At 54.1% G+C, this 22,486-nt stretch overlaps 1 protein-coding gene across 7 annotated transcripts in view; it reads right to left on the bottom strand.

Annotated features, from left to right (window-relative positions):
- AMPD3 (adenosine monophosphate deaminase 3) overlaps positions 1-22,486 on the bottom strand; it is a 46,138-nt gene that overhangs the window by 7,445 nt on the left and 16,207 nt on the right. For 6 of the 7 annotated variants that reach the window (XM_059135967.1, XM_059135975.1, XM_059135993.1 and 3 more), the window contains exons 3-11: positions 18,566-18,770; positions 14,751-14,913; positions 12,354-12,573; positions 10,311-10,440; positions 6,028-6,222; positions 4,330-4,461; positions 3,651-3,814; positions 2,771-2,897; positions 32-195 (exon numbers count right to left, since the gene is read on the bottom strand). In XM_059135967.1, the coding sequence (XP_058991950.1) occupies positions 32-195; positions 2,771-2,897; positions 3,651-3,814; positions 4,330-4,461; positions 6,028-6,222; positions 10,311-10,440; positions 12,354-12,573; positions 14,751-14,913; positions 18,566-18,770 (1,500 nt within the window). The remainder of the gene's footprint in view (positions 1-31; positions 196-2,770; positions 2,898-3,650; positions 3,815-4,329; positions 4,462-6,027; positions 6,223-10,310; positions 10,441-12,353; positions 12,574-14,750; positions 14,914-18,565; positions 18,771-22,486) is intronic. The other variant, XM_059136002.1, reaches the window with a different exon arrangement.

Here is a 22,486-nt window from a genome sequence, read left to right as displayed (position 1 = left end):
TACGGGGCCGGGCCGTGCCAGGCCCACCCACCTGCGGAGGTTGTTGAGCACCATGATGTTGGCGTACATGTAGTACAGGTAGTAGCTGTACGGCGGGTTCTGCTCGCTGGTCCAGACATCCGGGCTGGGGCTCTTGTCTGAGAACATGTGGTCGCTGTGCTTGGACTCGTCGTCCACGCTGTCAAACCCTGTCACCTGGGCGGGAGGAGCAGTCCTGTCTCAAGCTGAGGCCGATGAGCTGCCAGAGGCCTTGAAGTCCTGGCATCCCAGGCTCATACCTTAGCTGGGGACTGTGCAGCCTGAGGCCATGTCATCCCAGGACAGGGAGTGGGCACAAGCCCACAGTCCGTCCCTCTGTGGCCCAGGAAGCCAGCCTGGAGAGTACCAAGCCCTGGTGTGATCATGGTGATGGCAAGGGAAAACTCGGGCTGCACCAAGTGACCAGTGGAAGCCATACCCACCACCCACCTCTCTGCTGTGCCAAGGAGGAGCACCGCAGGGTAGCTAGCAGAAACAGTCATCAGCAGCATGGCTATGAGGGGAGTGGGACCGGTGTTTCCCATCAGCCTACTAAATGCCAGGCCCTAAGCACTTACCACACAACAGCTAACGTAACCATCAGAGCCACCCTGTGAGGGAGGTCTTGCCTGTGAACAAACCAGGCCCAAAATGCTCAGGGATCTTGCCCTCACAAGACAACCGGGCTCTGAGCCTAAATGGGCTCCAGGTCTAGACTCTGGGGCTGTAAGTCGAGGACACCCCTGTGATGCACATTTGGGCCCACAGGAAACCAGTCTAAATGCTTCACAGACAAGTCCCACCCAAGAGGGCCCCGTGGAAGGTTGAGCTGTGGTCCTCAGGAGGGAGGCGCTCTGCCCTCTGAGCCCTCTGTCCTTCCACAGCAGCTGCTCCTCAGCTGGGGCCCGAACTTTGCCTTTAGTCACTGGCTTCCTGGTCACCTGGTCCCAGACCTTGACCATAGTGAACCCACAAAAGATGTAGCTTCTCAGCCACAGCGGCACTTTGAAGGGGCTTCTGGAAGACTGTCCATCTTGTTCCACAGCTGGCCCAAACTGGGGAGCCCCAGCCAGGTCTGCCAGTCCCTCCCATTCGAGGGGCCTCGAGAACAAGGGACCTATGAGGGCTTGGCAGAGACTTCTTTGTCATAGAAACACGTGTCAAAGGCAATAAGAGGACTGCCACCACAGCTCCCAGCACAGCCTGGATGGGGTTGGGGGCCAGGGAGGCTGGGGGAGCCCCCCCCATGCCCTCACTAGCCCCATGCCCTATCTGGACTCTCCAGGACCTGGCATGGAGGTAACATCAGCCCCTCTCCTGAGCTCTGTATCCCACAGATGCAGTGTCCTCAAGCACAAGATATGTCCAACCCCCAACTCCTGCTCCATGAGCCTGCTCTTCCCCACTTGTGGTAGTGACCCCCGAAGGCACCCTGGACTCTTCCCCCAGCCCACCTTCAGGCTTCGCCCAGGCCCTGTCAATACTACAGCGATGCCCACCTCGTGCCCAGAGGCCCTAGCCTGCCATCCGCCTGTGCCTCACTTTTCCTACGTGGGAGGCCCTGTAGCACATGGACAATACCCTGCTCGGGATCAGACACCCGCCTGCGAATGCCCACTCGGCCAGCTCCTAGTTTCATGTCTCTTCCTCCTGTGTGAACGGGTGCTGGTAGCTTCACAGGACTGCTGTGCGAATTAAATGAGACAGTCCATGGAGAGCACTTAACAATGCTTATCACAGAGCAAGCACGTGAGGATTCCGTTTAGCACTAATACCAACAAAAGGACGTGACATAAGGTTGTCCTGAGACTGAAATGAGATCGTGTTGTAGCGAGGACCCCGGGAGGAGGCACCAAGCACTCAACAACCCTGAGCTGCTATCGCGGCAAGAAGCCCCCAGCATCTCTCTCCAGGGCTGGAGTGGGGCCCCTGACTCTGCTCTTGCCCCTTTCCACCCATCGCCAGCCAGCTTCTGTTCCAGGCCTTTCTCCACACAACAACCAGAATGATGTTTGTCTAAAACATAAATTCAGTGATGTCCCCCGGCCTGTTTAAACCATTCCCGGCAGCGGGGCTCCGTAGCTCAGGGGTTAGAGCACTGGTCTCGTAAACCATTCCTGGCAGACTCAACACAAACACAGACTCAACAGCCCTCCCCCATCCACTTAGCTCTCTGGAATCTTCTCTCCTTCTTCCCCGTCAGACGCCCAGAACCTCCATGGAACTCTGGGCTCACTTCTCACTGTGACAGCCACCTCCACTCTGGGAGGGATCAGCTCCTGCTCCACTCATACCTTTTCTGGGTATCCTCTCCATTCCTTCTTTCCCTCTCCCGTAACTAGTCAGAAAAACAAATGTTGTCCGTCACCGGTACTCAACCAAACAAGCCGGGAGGACCATTATTTCAAGGTAAAAGCAGGACCATTGAAATGTCTGCATTTCTAAAGACCTGGGGCAGCTGCTGGGTGCTGCAGGGCACAGGAACCAGTCTTTCCAGCCCCACCGGGCCAGGAACCGACTCCACCCCAGTCTTTGCCTACTGCTGTCTCCCTGACACCCTACCCACACCCCAGGGCTGAGAAGGGGACTTCCGCTACCTGGAGCAAACTCATTATTTTAGAAATTCCGTTTCTTGCCCATTCCTGAGCACATGAGAGAGAGGATCTGAGAAGGGAAGCCTGACCCAGCCCCCTTGGAATCCTCTCTCCCATCCACCGCTGAGCACATCGCCTGCAGCACCACCCACACTTACATATTTGAGGAAAAGATGAAGCTCTTGGTGATCTTGGGGGTTGATTGTGGCCTCAAAGAGGGGAAGGAAGATATTCTCCAGCATCTTCCCAAAGCTTGGCAGCAGCTTCTTTGCCCTAAATATGTCACTGGGGGAAAACAGAGACTTGCTAATTAAAGTGAACCCCTTGGCCTACGGGAGGACAGCCCCATCCTTTGCTCAAGCAGCTTGTGTTCCCATAGAAACACCCAGAGCAGAGCGAGAGATGCAGCTTGAACACAGGTCCTTCCTCTCCTCTCTAGCTCCCAGCAAGGTCTGCAACACTAAGCACTGGTTTGAAGCTCAACATCCACCCCTGCCCATCCAAGAGCTTTCCCAAGCTACAGACCATGCTGGGAGTGGGGTCTGGGGACTCAGGCTGACCCAATCTCTAAGAGACGAGTTCACCAATTTATCAGTGATCCAGACTCTCTGCCCCTCAGCTCACTTCCCCTACACTGCATATCCCAGCCCACTGAGGGACCATGAGCCCCACACCGGCCAGATGGAAGAAGCCAGTGGTTGTCTGAATCATAGCCATGGAGAGAGCCAGCAGTGTAGGCTACCACTAAGCTTCTCACACCCAGGGTCTCAGGCAAAAGGATCACCCACCCTCAAACCCCAGTGAGAAGATGGGTAGTGGTTCCTACTAGGCCTTGCACAGGCTTGTTTGTCAACAAACAAGGGTTGAAGTGACGCAAGGAGCTTTGCCAACTACCCCTTGCTATGGGACAATGTCTAGGGAGGAGAGGCCCAAGCCGGTACCAGCACCAGCCCCACCAGAACAGTGCAGACCCAGCAGCCCATGAGCGATGGGCTGTGTCCCCCGAGGGCACAGCACACAGCAAGCCACCTCACTTACTAGATCCGGGGCACTTGGATAATCCAGCGCATGTTGGGCGAGTAGACCTTGTGCTGGATGAACCAGCGAGCCAGGTTGGGCCATTCCTCAGGACTGCGGCCGTAGATGGAAAGCCGTGGCTCTGAGTACTGGTACTTGCTCTCCTCCAGCTCCCTGGCCACCTCCTAGCACCAAGAAGAACTCGGGTCAGCCCAAGAGCACGCCAGCTGCTGGATCCAGCAGCTTCCTCCGTCACCAGCTCCCAGGCTGAGGAGACCTGATCTGTATCCCCTAGCTGCCATGTAACTGCTCCTCCACCCCAGGAAGGAGAGGCTCCTTCTTGGGGGAGGGAAGGCCTCTGCACGGTGCTGTGCATAACCAGGCCAGGCAGCAGAAGCATCTCCAGATGCCCCCAGCCAAAGCCAGGCTGCAGACAGACAGGGCGGTGAGCCTGGACACTGTGAGTACCCTGCCCTCTTGCGGCCTGCGGTGGGCACCTGCAGCACCAGCCCGCCTGTGCTCAGGAGCTGGTAGCCAGGGCACCCTAGGCACCTGGGCCTTGCCCGCGCTGGATGGTGGACCCGCAGGGATTCGGGGAGGGGAAAACAGGAGGCCTGCAGCGCCCCCACCCTCCACAGGCAGGTGCTATCCAGCATCTTGGGTCAGTGGGGAGGCTTGAAGAGGCCCAGGGCTCACTTGCCTTGACCATCCGAGCGAAGTATTCTCCTCCCAGGTAGTTCTCAGTTTTCAAATAGAGGTCACGCAGCTCACTGGCCCCCACAGGGTTGTATTTGGAGTTGAACTTGTCAAAGCGATGGAAGGTCTGCCGGCCCTGGAGAGAGGAGACCACCAGGCAGGTCGCCATATTGTTCCTATTCACGCACGTCTCCCCCTCCAGGCCTTCAAGAGGTGGCCTTATGTGCAGCCGCGCTGACCAATGTCTTCTTTGTCCGTTCTTGCGTGAGCCCGTGGGAAGTCCCGGAGCCAGGCCGCGTGTCCTCACTCAGCCAGCCTGTCCTCACTGAGCCAGTCCTCGAGTGGGGCCCTCTGTGGGGACCAAGGGACCTCGTGCTCCAAGGCACCATGGCTAGGAGCCCAGCTGGCTGAGTGAGCAGAAAACACCAGACGACTGAACAATCAGTAACACAGTGTGTCTGTTCCTGCTTGGACTTCGGAAGGCACCTTCTCCACATCACCTCATTCCATGTTTTTTTTTGTTTGTTTAACAAAGATTTTTTTTTATTGTGGTAAAATATACCTAACGCAAAATTATCATCTTAACCATTTTTAAGTGTACAGTTCAATGGTATTAAATGCATTCATCACATCGCGCAACCATCACCACCATGCGTCTTCAGAACTCTCTCTCTCGTAAAACTGAAACCCTGTGCTCATTAAACGATGACGGCCCATGACTCCTTCCTCCTGCCCCTGGTAACCACCAAACTCCTTTCTGTCTCCATGAATTTGCCTACTCTTCGTGCCTCGTACAGGTGAATCATACATTAAATGTCCTCTTCTGTCTGCCTTTTTTGACTTAGCGTCATGTTTTCAAGGCTCATCCATATCAGAGTATCAGTACTTTATTCCTTTTCAGGGCTGAATCATATTCCATTGTACGCATTTACCACATCTTGTTTGCCCTTTCACCTAGTGATGGACACTGGGGTTGTTTCCCCCTTTCAGCCATTGGAGACAATGCTGCTGTCCACCTGGGTGTGCATGTATGTGTGTCTGTCCCTGCTTTCAGTTCTTCGAGGTATATTCCTGGGAATGGAATTGCTGCAATACATGGCAATTCTGTATTTAACTTTTTCCTAGGACACTCCATACTGTCTTCTGCATCATCATTTAGTCTTTTAATAACCGTCCCATCAACAAGGCACATGGCGGGACGCCTGGGTGGCTCAGTTGGTTAAGCAGCTGCCTTCGGCTCAGGTCATGATCCCAGCGTCCTGGGATCGAGTCCCACATCGGGCTCCTTGCTCGGCAGGGAGCCTGCTTCTCCCTCTGCCTCTGCCTGCCATTCTGTCTGCCTGTGCTTGCTCTCGCCCTCTCTCTCTGATAAATAAATAAAATCTTAAAAAAAAAAAAAAAAAAAAAAAAAACAAGGCACATGGCATTCCCCATTTTATAAGCAAGGCAATAAAAGCGTAAGTGAATTGCTTAAGGGCCTATAACTCCCAGCTGGCAGAGGGGAGTTAGAACTGGGACCTGTCTGACCCCAGGTCGCATACCCTTTTCCCCTGTCTCATGGCCCTGTGATTCCCTGAGGCCAAATTCCCTGTCACCTCTCCATGCCTAGAAGCCACAGAGCCGCAGCATCTGCCAGGTACAGCCACTGGGCCGCTTTCCTGGGGGCAGGACACCCACCCAGGATGGTGGGAGGCTCACTCACCGCATGGACATCCAGGGAGTCCACGGTGAGGTCGTACGGGTCCATGTGCAGGCTGTCGAACACCTGCCGCAGGGTGATCTTGCGGCCCCGCTTCTCGGCCACGGTCCGGTCGGGCTCGGTCTGGTACGTGTGCTTGATGAAGCGTAGCAGGTGCTTCTGGTTCATGCAGGCCGCCGCGTGGATGTGCGTGTCCACCTGCAGCACAGCGCCACCAGCCATGAGCCAGCCCCACCCCCACGCCCACTGGCAAGGAGATGGGGAGTCCCAGCCTCAAAGTCGTGTGCGAAACCTCAGCACCCATAGTCCCGCCGATACCTGGACCTGCACCTCTCCCCCCAGAGTCTCCTCTAGACTTTGAAACTTGTCCTCCCTCTAGCTTTGCTGCCCTCTCGACCTCGCCAGAGATCTTTCTAAAATGTAGATTGGATCTGGCCATTCCCCTGCTAACGAGTCATCACTGGCCCCCAGGTCTCCCCAAGAGAAAGACCAAATGCCTTCACCTGGGGCTGACTTCCAACCTTAATTCCCTCCTTCCTGCTCCCAGCCTGTGCTCCCGCCATGACCCAGCACTAACAGGGGCCCGAGGCACCATGCTATTCTGCACTGTGTCACTTGGCCCACATGTCTCTTCTGCTGGGCAGGCCTTCTAGCCCCTCACCAGTCTCATCCACCCACGTGGGATTCCTTATAACCTCCTCCACTTGGAAGCCAGTCCTGATCACCCCGGGACACTGACCAGCTTTTCCCCCGCCCAGCCAGGAAAGCTAGCACACACACTCCCATTACCGTACATGTCTTCCCAATTCAGTCTACAGACTAGTCGACTCTGCCACTAGGCCAGGAGCCCAGGCCTCAAAGCACAGGGGCTTCAGCTGATGCACCTAAGTCTCCAACGCCTATCCCAGAGCCTAGTATGACTTATTTGTTGAATCAATGGATGGACAAATGAACAAATGATGATATCCACATCCTCATGTAACCCCAAGGGCCCGCCAAATGCCCCACAAAATGCCATCCTTCCCACTGACCCCTCTTGGAACATTCCCTTCAGCGGGTAGCCCTGATGCAGTGGTGCCCTGGCCAGGCTGAGGGATGGCCTATGGTCGAAGTGCGCATCCTGACTCCCCTGGCCTGAGCCCAGGGGGCCTCAGAGAGGTGCCCAGGGAGATGGCAACAGCCTCCCAGGCCAGGACTGTGCTATTCCTTCCTGCTGCAGCCAGCTGGGCACTCTGCCATGGCTGGGATAGGCAGGCGGCTGACCTGTGGCCAAAGAATGTGGTCCACAGCTGGCCAGCATCTCCAAGTCATGCCAAACCGGACATTTGATCTACTGAGTCTCTGTGAACATTATACAAGCCAGTCCATGTCACTGGCCACATCACTGACTCATCGGGGCCCTTCCTGCCATTCATCCTGCCCTTCCAACAAGAGAGACAGACCACTAGCCATTAAAGATATAAAACCACTCAAAGCACCAAAAGCCAGAACATCACCCAAAACACCATGTAGGGATTCAGTCACCTCAGGGACAGGCGGGGCTTTTGTGGGACGCCCAAGTAGCCAGCCAGGCTTAGCTCAGCCGGACACAGCTGGACTCAACCACCTCGGCATGACATAGCACATTCTGGGTTTTCTGGTTCCGTCCTCTCGCATACCAGTGACACATGGCAGGGGATGCAGGCTGTCCTCACCCCCACAGGTCACAAGATGAGGGAGAAAAACAACTGGACAATCCAGAAAGCATCCAACCCAAACTTTAGAAGGTCCAAGGTGATTATTTTAGGAACACGCAAAAGAGCCCGTCATGGGATGTCCGTGTTTTCAATTCACCGGAAGATACCAGTGTGTTCCTGCTTTCACATCGGGTCCCGGCTTTCACAACAGGACAGTTTACAAACAGGGCTGCCCAGCCCCCGGTCCCTGAGCCAACACTGGCCATTCCCCCAGCCATGTCAGACATCGGTAACCAAATGCAGCATTTTCACTAAGCCATGGGAGTAGCCACGGCCGATTGGTCGAGTTTGGCACAGAAGATGAAGCCAGTTTGCTCTGCTTGATATGACACTTAAACCGACGTGGAGAAAACCCAATCTTACCCAAGTCCTCGGCAGTAAACACACTAGGCTCTGGTTCTTAGCTCTGAGCAAAAAACAAATGTCTCAGTTACACAGTCCCGCCGGCTGGGCCACGTGGTGTCCTAAGCCATGCGGTGTTGTGATGCTGTGATGCTACAGACACATTCACAAAGACCAGCCCCACACACCCGTGGCCACTCAGAGCCTCTGCCTCCGAGCACAGCTCCAGCCTGCCCTCCCAACACTGACAGCTACCTTGGAAATACAGAGCCACCCTCGCAGCCCACCCTGAGTTTCAGAAAACTGGCTCTCTTCTCACCGAAGAAGCTTCCAGGGCCAGAAAAAGCAGCCAGCAACCAGGATGCAGGGAAGGGCAGGCGGAGGCCTGACTTGGAGCAGATCTGGGCCCGTGTTTATGGACTGCTGTGGTGCCAGAGAACAGGCCAATGATTCACAGCACAGGGGTCAAGGTCATCCCTATCCAGAGAACACATTCACCCCAGACTGACAGGGAACACCTAGGGGTTCATAACCAGGACTCACTCCTGTATCACAGCCAGAAAGTAGCTAGTGGGCCTAGGAACACCCACGGGGGCCCCACCTCAGAAGCAAACAGTGTCTGAGCCAGTGCAGTTAGCAAGGAGCCCTTTAGCCCCAGAAAGCAGGAAGCTACCAGGACCAGAGTGTTCATGCAGAGGGCGGGGTTGCACAGGCCAGGCAAGGAGCTTCCCCAGGCACCCACCTGGGCCTGTAGTGCATTTCAGCAGAGCTGAGAGGAGTTGGCATAGTGCCTGAAGCACCTACCTGTCTGAGTACCTAAGCCTCACAGAGAAGGAGCAAACAGTGCTCAGGGGTGAGAATGCCAGGTGGCTGATTTCTAACACAACCCCTCACTTCTACCTGGAACGCCTGAGACATTTCCATAAGCCTCACAGCCCATGTGCTGAAGCCACCTCCCCCTCTTAAGGTCCCTTCCAAGTGGGAGTCCATGCCAGACCCCATGATGCTTAACAGAAGTGACCCTGGGGCCTACCTCGGGGAGGCTGTCTATTCATTACTGCAGAGTGTTCTCAATCAGGTCAGGGAGGCCTGGGTTCCACAGATGAGCCATATCCTCCCCTAACGCCCGCCTCTCAAAGCTGACCCTGGGGAGGGGCAGTCATCAAAGGGTCACATCTTGAACAGAGGCCCCTCCAGAGATGAGGAGCCCACTGTGAGTCAGCTCAGGTTGGACCATGAGGCAAAGCCTAATCCCTACCCTTCACCCTGAGCTTCTCTCCCGGAGTATGACCATGGCCCCTCCCTGCTTCCTCTGAGAAACCCAGGGGCCCCCACATGGTCCAGAACCTCACATACCTCTCACTTCGCTCTCCCCACTGCCCAGCACCACACTGTCACTCACACCTGAGTTCCTGTGACACCACTGGACATAGTCTGTCCTCTCCCATGGCACAGCACTCTCTCCTCTCAGTCTTTGGCTGTGCCCTCTGCCTGGAACGCCATCCCTTCCATTCCCTTGCCCTCCGCCCCTGCCCAGGCTGAGTCTTATGCACTCTTCAAGTTGGCTCAGTTCTAGGCTCTTCCTGGAAGCCACTCCTGCCACAATACTTCACACTGACAGGACTGGGCTGGGAACTTCTCAGGAACAGGCAGTGACTCCCGTTCAACATCAAACACCCCAGGCTTATCAGTGATATTAGTTAAGTGTAAGAAAATGGAAAAGCTGGAGGCCAGGACTATTTAACACACACACCCGAGCCCAGGCTACGGCTCACGCACCCTAGCAGAGGGGCAAGACAGGAGCACATGGGATCCTTCCCTACTCCTAAACCACAAGTTCCCAAATCCAAAGATATTTTAACAGCCTTTTCTCTCCATGATGAATACATCCTCCACCTTAAAAGGAGCCTGGCCTCAAGTCTTACGAGCAATTAACAGACTGTACCATATTTTTCAAGTCACAGGGTGCACTGCAACAGATACAGAACACGGACAAAAGTTCCCACCTAGAGTCATACCAAGTACGGTCTGAGGCATGGCCTGACAGCAGGCAGGCAACCCACCAGTCTAGCTTCCACACGTATACGTCACAATCTTCTGGCCAAGGAAGGCCACATAGGGGACCAGCCCCAGACTGACTCAGGGCATCCCACTGGATTGGGAGGGCACCCGGGAGGGGTGGCTCTCAGTAGTGGGCTACTGACGCACCTTTCTCACGTTATAGAAGTCTCGGTGTGGGTTACTCTTCAACTCTTTGAACTCAGACATTTCATTTAACATCTCATGCAGGCTGAACTTGGATTCCAGAAAGTTCAGTCGCCGGTGACAGTATGTTTTCCTGCGGGTGGGGAAGGGGGAGAAACCACAGCTGAGGAGAAGTCTCACGGAGCTCTTCAGTTCGGAGATCTCCGGTGGCTGTGGGGACGGGCCCTCAGGTGGAAGGTTAGGGGGCAGCAGGGAGGGGTGTGGCCATTCCAACTTTCGGCAGACCCAGCTGGACGTGCCCTATGACAGGAGTGGACAGTCCATTCGGGGCATCGCAAAGCTGACCTTGCGACCTCATCCAGGTTCTCTGACTTCCAGCTTCGGCAGTTTATCCCAAACCTCTGTTTCCCATGAACACATATGGAAATGGCAGTACCCAGGACTGAGCAGAGAGGATGCTCGATAAAGGTTTCCCTCCTTATCCAACTTCCTTCCTTCTGTCTTCCCACCAATCCTCAGCCACCTTTAAGTCCTTAAAAGGAATTCCACCTCTGCCAGAACCTCAGTAATACAGCCAAACTGTGAGGCGAGTCCCACCTTGGCATGGGGAGGAAGCATCCTGTGACCTAATGCCTTCCCCAAACCCGAGACCTGAAGACCCTTCAGCTCTGAGGTTTCAGGACAAGCGGAGGAGGTGTTTGTATCCTGAGCAGATGAGGAACGTACAGATGTTTGTTACTAGGATGGAAACCTCTGCAGGGACTAATGCTCCTGCCAGCCAGCAAAGGCCGCCAAAGGTGGGAAGGCTCACGGCTCCTGGCCAGCTCCAGGCCCACACCCAGCCCAGGGGCCTGGCCATGTGCCACAGCCACACGGAACCTTCAACCACAAGTCACGCCACCCTCCTTCCTGTGACCCCCAAACAAACAGCAGCTTTCTTGGCATGAAATCACTCAGCCTTTCATAAGGAGCAGCTGCCCACCCTGGGACAGTGTCGTCATGGTGACCAAGCCAAGCCCCAGTGCAGAGCTCAGAGGAAGCAGGAAGATGCAGTCAGAAGGGATTTCAAAGGCCATCTCACCTAGTCCCTTTCCCTGCTGGACTGGCCTGGACAACCTCCTGGATAGAACAACCCTTCCCCCCCACCAAACACACACCAAACCTCCTGGAATAGCCGGGGTCCTGCCCCTCCTATCCCTCCCCAAGCTTCCCAGCAAAGCTCCTCCTCACATGGCAGAGGCAAGCCTCCAGAAAACTGTTCTTTCCTCCCTGGTTCTTAGCTCTGCCCTCAGATCAGTGAGGCCTGAGACCCATTCTGCCCACCCCCCTGGGACCCACTCTCCTCGCTTGGAAACTGGCATCACTGCTTTCCCAGCAAACCCTGAAGGCAGGGCAAGAGAGGTTCCTGGGCAGTGACCGCACCCTTTCCCTGCCCCCTTCCCGCTCCTGGCCCAGCACTTGACCCAGCACTCAGCCCAGCACTCAGCACAGCCACACCCTGGCTCAGGGGCCAGGCCTGCCAAACCTCATTTACTGATGAGCTGAAGTGCTCACCAAGAAGGGAGGGGCCCAATGTAGGGAGACAACAGCCGGCCAGCTTAGCTCAAGCCGAGCCTGCAAGCATCCTGGGGGTCAAGGCACAAAGCTCCCAGGCTCCCTGCACTCTCCCCTCCAGAAACACAGAAAACCCAACAACCAAAGCAACAGTCTTCTCTCCTCCACCGTCTATGATGCCCTAGGCTGGATCCTGGCAAGGATGCCGCCCTGCCTGGGGAGAGGGAGAACCGTCACTGTAAGGTGCACAGGTTGGCCCTGATGAGCAGAAGCTCCAACTCCAGGATGCAGAAGAGACAGGTAGTACCGACTCTAAGAACATGCCAGCTTATGATGGAAAACTGTTACAGGAACCCACAAAGCACGGGGGAAAGCGGGTGATTTAAGTGCAGGAAAGCCAGGAGTAAAAGGGGGACCTGATTGGCCTTTGACAGCCCCTTCCTATAGGACAGCCGCCATGCAGAGAGGTGGACTCAGGGAGAGCGGGCTTACGTGGGGCCATCCGTGATGAGAGCCAGGATGTGGCTCATGTCCACGGTGTAGGTCTCCAGGTCAGGGTAGGGCAGGCTGTGGGGCTCCTGGCGCTCCAGCATCTTCTTGTTATCATACACGAAGAGGATGCCCCCCCGCATGCGAACCAGGTAGCCCAGGTTGGGGGGAGCATTGTCCAGACAGTAAGGATCTTCCTGGGGCAGAGGGGGAGGGTGGAAATCTGCAAAACAGGATTGAGTGATGGCAACGTGCCCTTGACCTCATGAGCTCACGTGAGCTCAGAAGTCACCTACTCAGGGAGGGCTATCCTCATCATCTCAGCTAAAACCTCATCACCCCAGCCACCCCTACCTGCCCTGACATCACCTGTGGCCCTCGCTCCTCTGTATCGTCTCTGTGGCATTTGCCGCTATGGGCAATAATTCCACTTACTTATCCTGGGACCTATCTGTTTGTCTGGTTTAGTACTGTATCCCCATTTCCTAGAACAGTCCCTGGCACATGGCTGGCACGGCAATAAATGTTTTTAATTTAACTGAAATGAGCTTCAGCCTCCTGGGGATGAGAGGGACACCAGGCACATTAGAAAGGGCCGCTGTGTCTCGTAATAAAATAGTCCCAGGCAGCACCTGGGACTGCCCAGTGGGAATAATTGTCTCTGTCCTCCCACATCTTCCTGAGCCCGGGGCAGCCACGGGGCTAAATAGAAGGGGGGTCCCCCTCCTCCCCAGATAAGCACAGACTAGGCAGCCCACCCCCCCCCCCCCAGAGCGGGGAATGGCAAGGACAGAGCTCTCAGTCCCCAGGGCTGTTAGCCCATGGGAAACCAAAAATGCCCTTGGCCATTTGCCAGCTATGAGACTCAACAAAGCACTTCACCTCTCTGGTCCCACCCCTGAGACTAACACCCCCTGCCTTCACCAGCTGTTGTGAAGGCTACAAAAGTCGGTATAAGAGGGGCTTTGTAACAGTAATTCCTGACCCATCAATTAGACAACATTATTCTCATCACTCTTCCTATGATTTCTCCTGACTCTAGATGAGCTCTGCCTTTGGCCAAGGAACAGAGGTTATGCTAGATGGCAATAGATCTGGGGGCTCCGACTCTGCACACCAGCCAACCCTCCACAGGGTCCAGCTGCTCAGCTGCCAGCCCAGGCAGGGGGAAGCCTGGGACTCTTCATCAAAGAAAGCAGCCAAGGCCGAGTGACCTGCTTGGGTATCCCCCCGGGCACTGCTCGGAACAGACCACCCCAGAGCAGATGTGAGGCATCACAGGGGCTAAAGCATGTGCCCACATTAGGCACAGCCCCCGGCCAGCTCAGGAGTCCCTAAAGTGAACCAGGATCCTGCAGGAAGACACAGCCTCGGCCTCACCAGACTCATTCCCAGGCCCCCTGGGTACTCTGTTGGCCCTTGTCAAGACTGAGGCAGGCGACATCGACTTGCCTCAGGGAAATGGAACCAGAAGGGCTGAGATTTAATCAGGGTCCCAGGAAGTCACACATGCTCAACATCCAGGTCTCAGAGCTTCAAGGAAAACCCAGACGGGAGACCCCTTGGCACCTATTACACCCAGAGGGCAGCCAGAGTCCTGGGCACAGGCACAGACCAGCAGGCCCTTGCCTGGTCCTCTGGTGCCAACTTTGTAGATGGTGGCTTTTTGTTGTCTTCATTCATCTTACCCAACTTACAGCCTCTACTGCTCCTAGGTCCTTCTCAGGCCAGAGTCCCCCAGCAACCACTCTGCCTATCTCTGATCTCTTCTTTCTCCAAATTCTTTAGCATAAATGCAGCTACCATTGACTCAACACTCACTCAGAGTGTTCAGTCATGCCAGTACTGCACTAAGTACTTCACGTGCACTCTCTCATTCAATCCTCAGAACAGACCCAGGACAGAGATATCAGTCCCATTTTACAGACTGAGAAACTGAGGTTTGGAGAAATACCTTGCCCAAGAAAGTTGTGGAGCTAAGACCAGAATGCAGGTGTGTTCGACTCCAGAGCCTACTTTCCCTGCTCCCAGAACATGCACTCTGCATCTACCCCCCCACTCTATCCCACTCCGTCGGCAAATTCAGCATTTACTGTCTAATGGTGTTGTTGTAAATATCCAGGATGAGACTGCCTCTCTCTGGGGGACTATCAAGCTCAGGGACTGTCCTTCACCTCTCTCTGAACTTCTATAGCTCAGTTCTACCCAGAGCAGAGCACACAGTGCGTGCAGACGCAATGCTGGGGGAAACCAGCAAACATGGGTGTAGGAAGCCCAAGCCAGGGCCCTCTCCTTAAAACACCATCTGGGCCAAATACATACAGCCAGTAAGAAGTCCTGACCAACTCTTGAGCTGTGCCCCACTTAGGACCCCCATGCCCCACACCCACAGTGCCCTACCTGGGAGGCCTTCTTCCGGAGGCACAGTGTCTCCCCGCCGATGACCCAGGTAGCGGGCAGTGGTCCGTGGGAAGCGGTGGTAGGCAAGCCTGGCATACTTCTCCCGTATCATCAAGGCCTTGGCCAGGCTCTTGGCAGCCTGCTCATAGTCCTCCACAGTGATCTGCATAAGGGGGTGGGCAGAGAAGAGTCCACATAGTAGGACTGAGATGACTGTCCATAGCAAGATCTCCTGCTAAGTTGGCTTTCAGCTGACGGCTGAGAACTTGCGTTTCAGGTGTATGCCCACCACTCACTGACTAACAGGAGCGGCTCATCTGGCCTCAGTGGTTTGTACAAACACTACGGTTTATGCCAAACACCTGGTTTTTTCTGGGAGTCTGGAAGACAAGGTTATTAACCTTGGGTGCTGAGTCTCTGATGAGCTTCCAGGGTAGACGACACTTCAAACATGTCACACGGCTATGGTGAAGGAATGAAGTGTGTTCTATTGATGCCACCGGGAGAGGCGCCTGGGCTCCTCCAGACTCTCCTGTCTGTACCTTTTCTGTACCTTTTCCCTGTGCTGACTTCACTCTGCATCTGATCACTGTAATAAATCCTAGTCCTGAGCACCTCTGGGCTGGGTCCGAGGTGTCCTCCTAGTGAATGACTGAGCCCGGGGACTCCCGGCCCAGGTGGAGAATGAGGGCTGCTGGAGACCCAGAAGTGCTCCGGCCTGCAACCCCAGGACGGGCATCAAATGCAACTGGTTAAGCCACAGATGATTAAGCCACCCGCTGGTTAAGCCACCCGCTGATGCACCCTGAGCATGAAAAGGGCCTGGACCACATCCCTGATGAGGGTGAGGCTCACCACTTTCATCTGCGAAAAACCAGGGGTCCCCCAGACATGAAAATAAAAACTCTGCAGGGCTCAGTCTGCTGCTTTGCCATCCCCTGGCCTCTGCTTCGTCTGTGAATCACCAATTCACCCAGTCCACAAGCACTTATGGCTAAGTGTTGGATTTCGTTTGGGTCCTCACGGCAACCCATCCTACTGAGGGGGAAACTGTGAGCCAGCAAGGATAAATCACTCGCCGGAAGTTACAAAGTCAGACTTCAGATTCTGATCTGACTGGTTCCCAGCACCTAAGCATGTTCTGTCTCCCCAGAGCTGCCTGTTTCTCAATGAAGGAAGAGAGAGATACATGCCCACCTTCTAGTGGGCTCCTTCGTCCCCGTCTGTCTGGGAAGGAGGTATGTGGCAGAAACCCAAACATGTCTGGGGAGACAAGAAGCTAAACAGACAGACATAACAGGACACAAGCGACCCACAGCAGAGGGAGGTCCAAGATGCGGGTGGAGCACAGGGCGGGGGAGAGGGGTTCCTGGCAGTTTCCTCACTGCTTTAATTAAAAATCACTTTTAGTTTGAAAATATTTTAAATACACAAACAAGCACTGAAGATAATACAACAGACACCCATGTGTCTACCTTCCAGTGCTAAAACTTTTAATGTTTTTCATGACTGTTCCAGACCTCTTATATATTTGAATAAATAAATCACCACAGATACAGCTAAAACACTCCCCTCCCCGCTCTTTCACTCCGCTCCGGGCTCAGAGGAAGGAAGTTGGTACATAGCTTTCCCATGCATGTTTCTATACTTTCACTCAGCGTTGCTCCTAGCTTTTGTTAAAAAAGTAGCTTTTCCTGGATTGCCTGGGTGGCTCAGTGGGTTAAGTCTCTGCCTTGGGCTCAGGTCATGATCTTAGGGTCCTGGGATAAAGCCCCGCATAGGTATCTCTGCTCAGCAGGGAGCCTGCTTCCTGCCCTCCCCCACCTGCCTCTCTGCCTACCTGAGATCTCTATCAAATAAGTAAATAAGTAAAATCTTTAAAGAAAAAAAAAAAGAAAGAAAGTAGCTTTTCCTTTCCTGTTTCCAAGTATCCCCATGAGGGCGTGTTAATTCCATTTTAGACCTTCTGGTGGATGACTTCTGAGAGCAGCAGGAATAGGTGAATAGACACACACATCTTAGAACCTTAGACAAAAATATGTCCCTGCCGATGACAAAGCCAAACACTTGGCAGAGCCAATGGACTCAGCAGGGCAAGGGGCTCAGACCATGGCTGAAGGCATCAGAAAAGGTGCTCAGGATCCCAGTGGACCAGCAGCCACCAGCTAGCTCATAGATACACGGGCCCCATGCCTGGAAGTAAGCCCACTGGGAGTCAAGGTGATCTGCAAGGTCAGCCTATCTCTCATTGCTCATAGCTCTCTGGGGCCAACTGTCCATTTCAGGGGCTCTGTGCCAGGGGACCGATGGAAAGAAGCTAGTTACTGCACCAGGCCAACATCATCCCATTCAGCTGGCTGCTAGCCTGCCTCTATTTCCCCCTTCTCCCATCCTGCCCACATGTCAGGGGCCAGATAGACACCAAGGACTCCTGGTCAGGAGGCTGTGACTTCAGAGAAGGCCTGCATTGTGTCCAATCCAACAAAATTCCCATCGATAGGAACTTCAAGTGTGGTATACCCACACAGTGGAATATTAGGCACTTGTGAAAAAAAAAAAAAGAAAGAAAGAACAAGAACAAGGATGTTCTTTATCTATTGATATGGCATTATCTCCCAGATGTACTGTTAAGTGAAAAAAGCTAGACTCAGTATGATGTGTATAGTAAACTACCATCTATGTAAAGATAAACAAATTATACATGCCCAATTAATTGTAGATACACATAAGAAAACCAAAACCAAGGGTAGCCTCAAACAATAAAATATTTCAGGGGCGCCTTCGTGGCATGGTCAGTTAAGTGTCCAACTCTTGACTTCAGCTCAGGTCATGATCTCAGGGATGTGAGATGGAGTCCCGCATCACGATGGGCTCCACGCTCAGCAGGGAGTCTGCTTGGAACTCTCTCTCCCTCTCCCTCTGCCCCTCTCCCCACCTTTCATGTGTGTGCACCCTCTCTGAAGAAGAAGAAGAAAGGAGGAGGAGGGGGAGGGGGAGGGGGAAGGAGAGGGGGAGGAGGGGGGAGGGAAGAGAGGAGGAGGGGGAGGAGGGGAAGAGGGGGAGGAGGGGGAGGGTAGGGAGGGGGAGGGGGGACGGGGAGGAGGGGAAGAGGAAGAAGAAGCAGGAGAAGAAGGAGGGGGGAGGGGGAGGTGCAGGTAGCAGGCTGAGGGCCAGGAAGAGAGAACCAAACTTACAACTGTACCAAGAGATACTTCTCTTCAAGAAGGAAGCAATAAAAATGCATCATCCAACCAGGAAAATTAGCACATTTTCAGTGACTGAGCTAACCAACTTGGTTACATGTTCACTTTCTCATCAGGAGCCCTCTTCCTGGTTGGGAGGGTCTAGCCTGTATTTAAGGATACTGAGCCGAATCTCATGGAGGAGCTGAACCGGCAATGACTGATTCCATGCGAACAAGCCAACGCCTGGACGTGGAGTCCACTCAACATTTGGAAACACTCAAGGGTCCAAGCTGGCATCTTCCTCCATGGCTTGCAGGGACAGAGAGCAGCCTTCTGGACCCACAGAACACAAGGAACCTGCAGGCCACAGGCACAGCATGCCAGCCCACAGCCCTCAGCCCCCCTCACAGGGATGAGCAGTGCCCTAGCCACACCTGCACCTCACAACCTCCACTAAGACCCTCCTTGTCTTCAGACTCCTGTGCCTCCTGCCCACCACCTCCCAGGCCCCCGCAGGCAGACCAGGCTTCAGCACAAGGGATGTCCCCGGTGGCCCAAGGACCCTGGCCTCTGCACAGGCACAATGGCCTTCATGCGCAGGGAGAGAGTGGGGAGCGGGAGATGCCTTACCCCGGCACAGTAATCTCCACTGATGGTGACCCGCTGGAACTCGGGCATGGCATAGGGCGCCGGCGTGGGCTGGGAAGTGGCACCAGGGAACACAGGAGTCGTGGGAGACATGACCGGACTGGCTGTCGGGGGGCCCTTCCAATCTTGCTGCGTCGGCATTTGCAGAGACAGGGACTGGGACCGAATCATCTTGAAACTTTTCTTTCTAAAAGCCAAGGACAAGGAAAAGTGGGAAACATCAGCCAGGAATTGGGGCAAGTTATAGTCTTTGTTATGTACATGGCAGAATTTCCTCTGATTCGTCATTGGTGCTGGCCCTACCATGAAGAAGTTGCTAATTATGCCTTCCTCTCATACACATCACCGCCTGAGATATAGAGCAGCCCTCCAGACACCCCTCCCTGGAATCACTGGGCATGGCCCTGGCCTGTTTGGACAGCACACAGAACCCTGGAGAAAGCAACTGTCTTGGGAGACAGAGGACAGACCACACAGGGTCTCACACCAAACAACCAGGTCAAGTCACCCAAACTCTAAGTCCCAGCACATGAACAGCCCCAGGAAGGACAGTGAATAGGGTCACAGGTGACACCCACCCTGTAGTTCACAAAGTTTGAAACTGGAACCCAGAGAGAGCATGACCACCCACTAGTCCCACCTCTTTTTTTCATGAAGGAGTTAGGGGCCCAGAAATAGAAGAGAGCTTGCTCAAGGTCATATGGCAAGGTGGCAGCTAGCCCTCAGCCTCCCAAGGACCTTGCTCCATCCTGTCACTTCTGTCGCTCCTTCCTCAAGCCTGACATGGGCCATCCTAGCCACTCCCACTGCCGGGCAGGCACAGACCTATATCTCTATTATGGGAAAGAGAGTGGTCAGCATCAAGTTCAGGGCCCTCTGGACCTGTCACCTTAGCACAAAAAGACGATTTCACCAACTCTTGGGGAAGTGGGCACAGGTGGTTTACAAGGCCACAAGCTTATGCTTATTTGCAGTGATTCATGAAACTCACCTTCTTCATTAACTAAAGACATCACCCCAAGTCCTAGGATCCCCAGGAAGGGAGTTAAAAGTGAAGGAATGAGGCGAAGCCATGAGCACTCCCTCTCCCTGTCTTTTTCTCTGTCTTTAATGACCCCGGTCCCCTAACACTGCCACCCAGGAGTATCCAATGCCAGGAATGAGCTAAGGGCCCAGCAGGAGAACCAGGGCCCATAGCCACCAGAAAAGGACCCAAACACCCATCAGAGCCCATAGAACCACTCTCTTCTCCAGACACCATGATTACCCAGAAGGGGTGGGGAAACTGCCTGATCTCCAAAGAGGCCTTATGAGTCACCTGGAAGCAGTTATCTACCTCCTGACACTTGGCCAGTTCTCCTCACAGGCCCACTGCCAATTTTTCAGGAACCACACTGCCCTCCTCTGTCTACACACCTACCACTTGCCATGGCTCCCTGGTCCTTATATTCCCACCTGTTGTCATCCCTCGTTTGCGGCCAGGCTGTTTATACTTGGAAAGTAGAGGCAGCCCCTTTTCCGGAGTTGTACTTTGCCCATCCCGTGGCCCTGCACAACAGAGGCACTGAGTCATTCCAGAAACTCTGCCTAACTCCAGGAGCCTCCAGCTCAGGCTCTCTCCAGCCTGCCATCCACGCATTCCACAGAGCTGAGCTAAGCATCCTGCCCCAAGGAAGATGTCCACTCTTGCCAGTCAATCATTCCTCAGTGGTTTCCTCAAGATTCACCTTGAGCAATAAAGTTCTCATTTTGGCAACTTCTGGACGTTCATACCTACAGGAAGAGCTATTCCTCTGGGCCCCCTCTAACATTCTGACCTGTTCAGCTGGATCCCATGAGACTCTGGCATTTGTGTCACTCACATGCCTGCCAGCTCATGGTTTTTATCTCTTTGCCAACATTCCCCTACCACCCACCCCCATGCCTCAGCCAACACCGCCCGAGGGCTGGTCTCACCAAGCAGAAGCAAGATGACGTCTGAGGTGAGTAACAGGTAAGAAAAGTAATAAAGCCTGCTGCGTTCAGGAAGTTGGAAGGCTGCCTAAGCCAGGAGCCCACCAGGCTTGTCCTAGGAATATCCATATTTTTCTGCCATAGTGGGGAAGCCATTACCCCCTAGCTGCCCAAAGAACTCTTCTTGAAGACATCATTATGGCTCCGCTAGGCCTTCAAGTGGTACCAGATTGTCACATGTGAACATCCCTGGGCTGAGAGCCCCGACTGTATAGGTGCAAGGGACGGGTTTGTCAATGGATGGGGCAAGGGCTTAGAGTAACCAGAGCCACGCACAAAGCTTGTATCTCAGCAAACTGGAAAAGCTAAATGGAGACCAAGGAGAGGACCTGTATTTATTTTCTATTGTTGCATGACAAATCGCCACAAGCCTTAATTGGCTCCACAGTTCTGTAGGTGAGAAGTCTGGGTGGGTTTGGCTGGGCTCCGTGCTTGGGGTATCAAAAGGCCAAAGTCAAGATTCTGGCTTCACTGAGCTCTTATCTGGAGACTCGAGGAAAGAAGCCACTTCCCTGCTCACGCACGGGGTTGGCAGAAACCAGCTCTGTGCGGCTGTAAGGCTGCTGTGCTGTATTCTATAGCCTAATCATGTTCAGAGGGTCTGAAGATTAGAGAAGACCATCTATGGCGGGGGCATTTCAGAAATTCTGTCTACCATAGGCCCATATGTAACATCCATTCCAGCCAACCAAGGCTCAGCCAACAAAGGTGGAGAGCAGCAACTGTGTGACTGAATGTGTGTGTGTGTGTGTGTGTCCCCACACCTGTCTTTCTCTCCCTCTCAAGACCATCTGAAGCCCCACACGCATAACAAGAATAAAAGAAGGAAGCATAAGCTTTATCTGAAGTAGAGAACCATGGTCTGGGCTGAAAAGGATTTTAAACTACACATCCCAGTCCCCTCACTAAGGCAGCCTCTGCTTAAACACCTCCACTGACAAACAGCTCATTACATTTCTGAACAAGACATCAGCCATCAATCATTTATTCAAAATATATTCACCAAGCACTCACTCTGGGTCAGGCCAGTGCTAAGCACGCAAACAAGGTGAACAAAACATGATCTGTTGTCACTGTTAGAAAGCACTTCCTTACGATGGGCCAAGATCTGTCTGTCCACAGTCCCATCTGTTGTACCTCGTGCTAGCCCTTGGGGCACCAGAGCCAGCCAGCTCTGTCACAGCTGGCAGGCCCCCTCCTTCCCCCACCCACATATCCACCTGGCAGAGACTCAGTCCTACCAAAGAGCTGGCAGGGTGTGGGACTGGGAGGACACCAGCTCCAGGCCAGGCCTGAGGGCCCAAAGGGCCAGGAGCAGCTTTGTCCTCTTGGAAATGGATGATCCTCCTGGGCCACAGAGACCTTCTTGCCCAAACAGGCCCTCAACACAAGGACGTGAACCGGTCACATGGGCTGTTATGACAGCACCTCTCAGCACCTATCTGGTACCATTCCTATCCCAGCTCTATGGCCCTTTGCTGCCCCTGCCATTCACAGTGTTCCCATCCCTTACCCTGTGCCACTCTCCAGACCTCCTTAGCTCGGGGCACCCCAAAACCTTTCTATAACAACATTTGGTTCATATGCTAAACCCAAGTTAAGAACTCAAGGCCCTCCTCAATCTTCTAGAGAACAGCCAGTGTTTTTCCAGGGACCCTCTGAAGCACATGCCCTGTGTGGTCTGTCCAGAGGGCTTCCGGGGAGGGCCAGTCAGCAGAACAAACCTTTCCCCGAAGGCTCTCAATTGTGTACAGTGAGTCAGAGGGCGACATGCAGACCTCACTTTACTCAATCAAGTACCAAGTGCCAGGCCCCAGGGGTAAACAGAGAGAAACTCTACCCTGGACTCCAGGGGGCTGGCTGATGATGGCATAGATGGCCAGACCACTC

Source organism: Mustela lutreola, chromosome 1, assembly GCF_030435805.1.
Source record: "Mustela lutreola isolate mMusLut2 chromosome 1, mMusLut2.pri, whole genome shotgun sequence".
In the NCBI taxonomy this organism is placed as follows: domain Eukaryota; kingdom Metazoa; phylum Chordata; class Mammalia; order Carnivora; family Mustelidae; genus Mustela; species Mustela lutreola.
The sequence above is the reverse complement of the archived record's forward strand: the minus strand, read 5'-3'. Positions and strand labels throughout refer to the sequence as shown.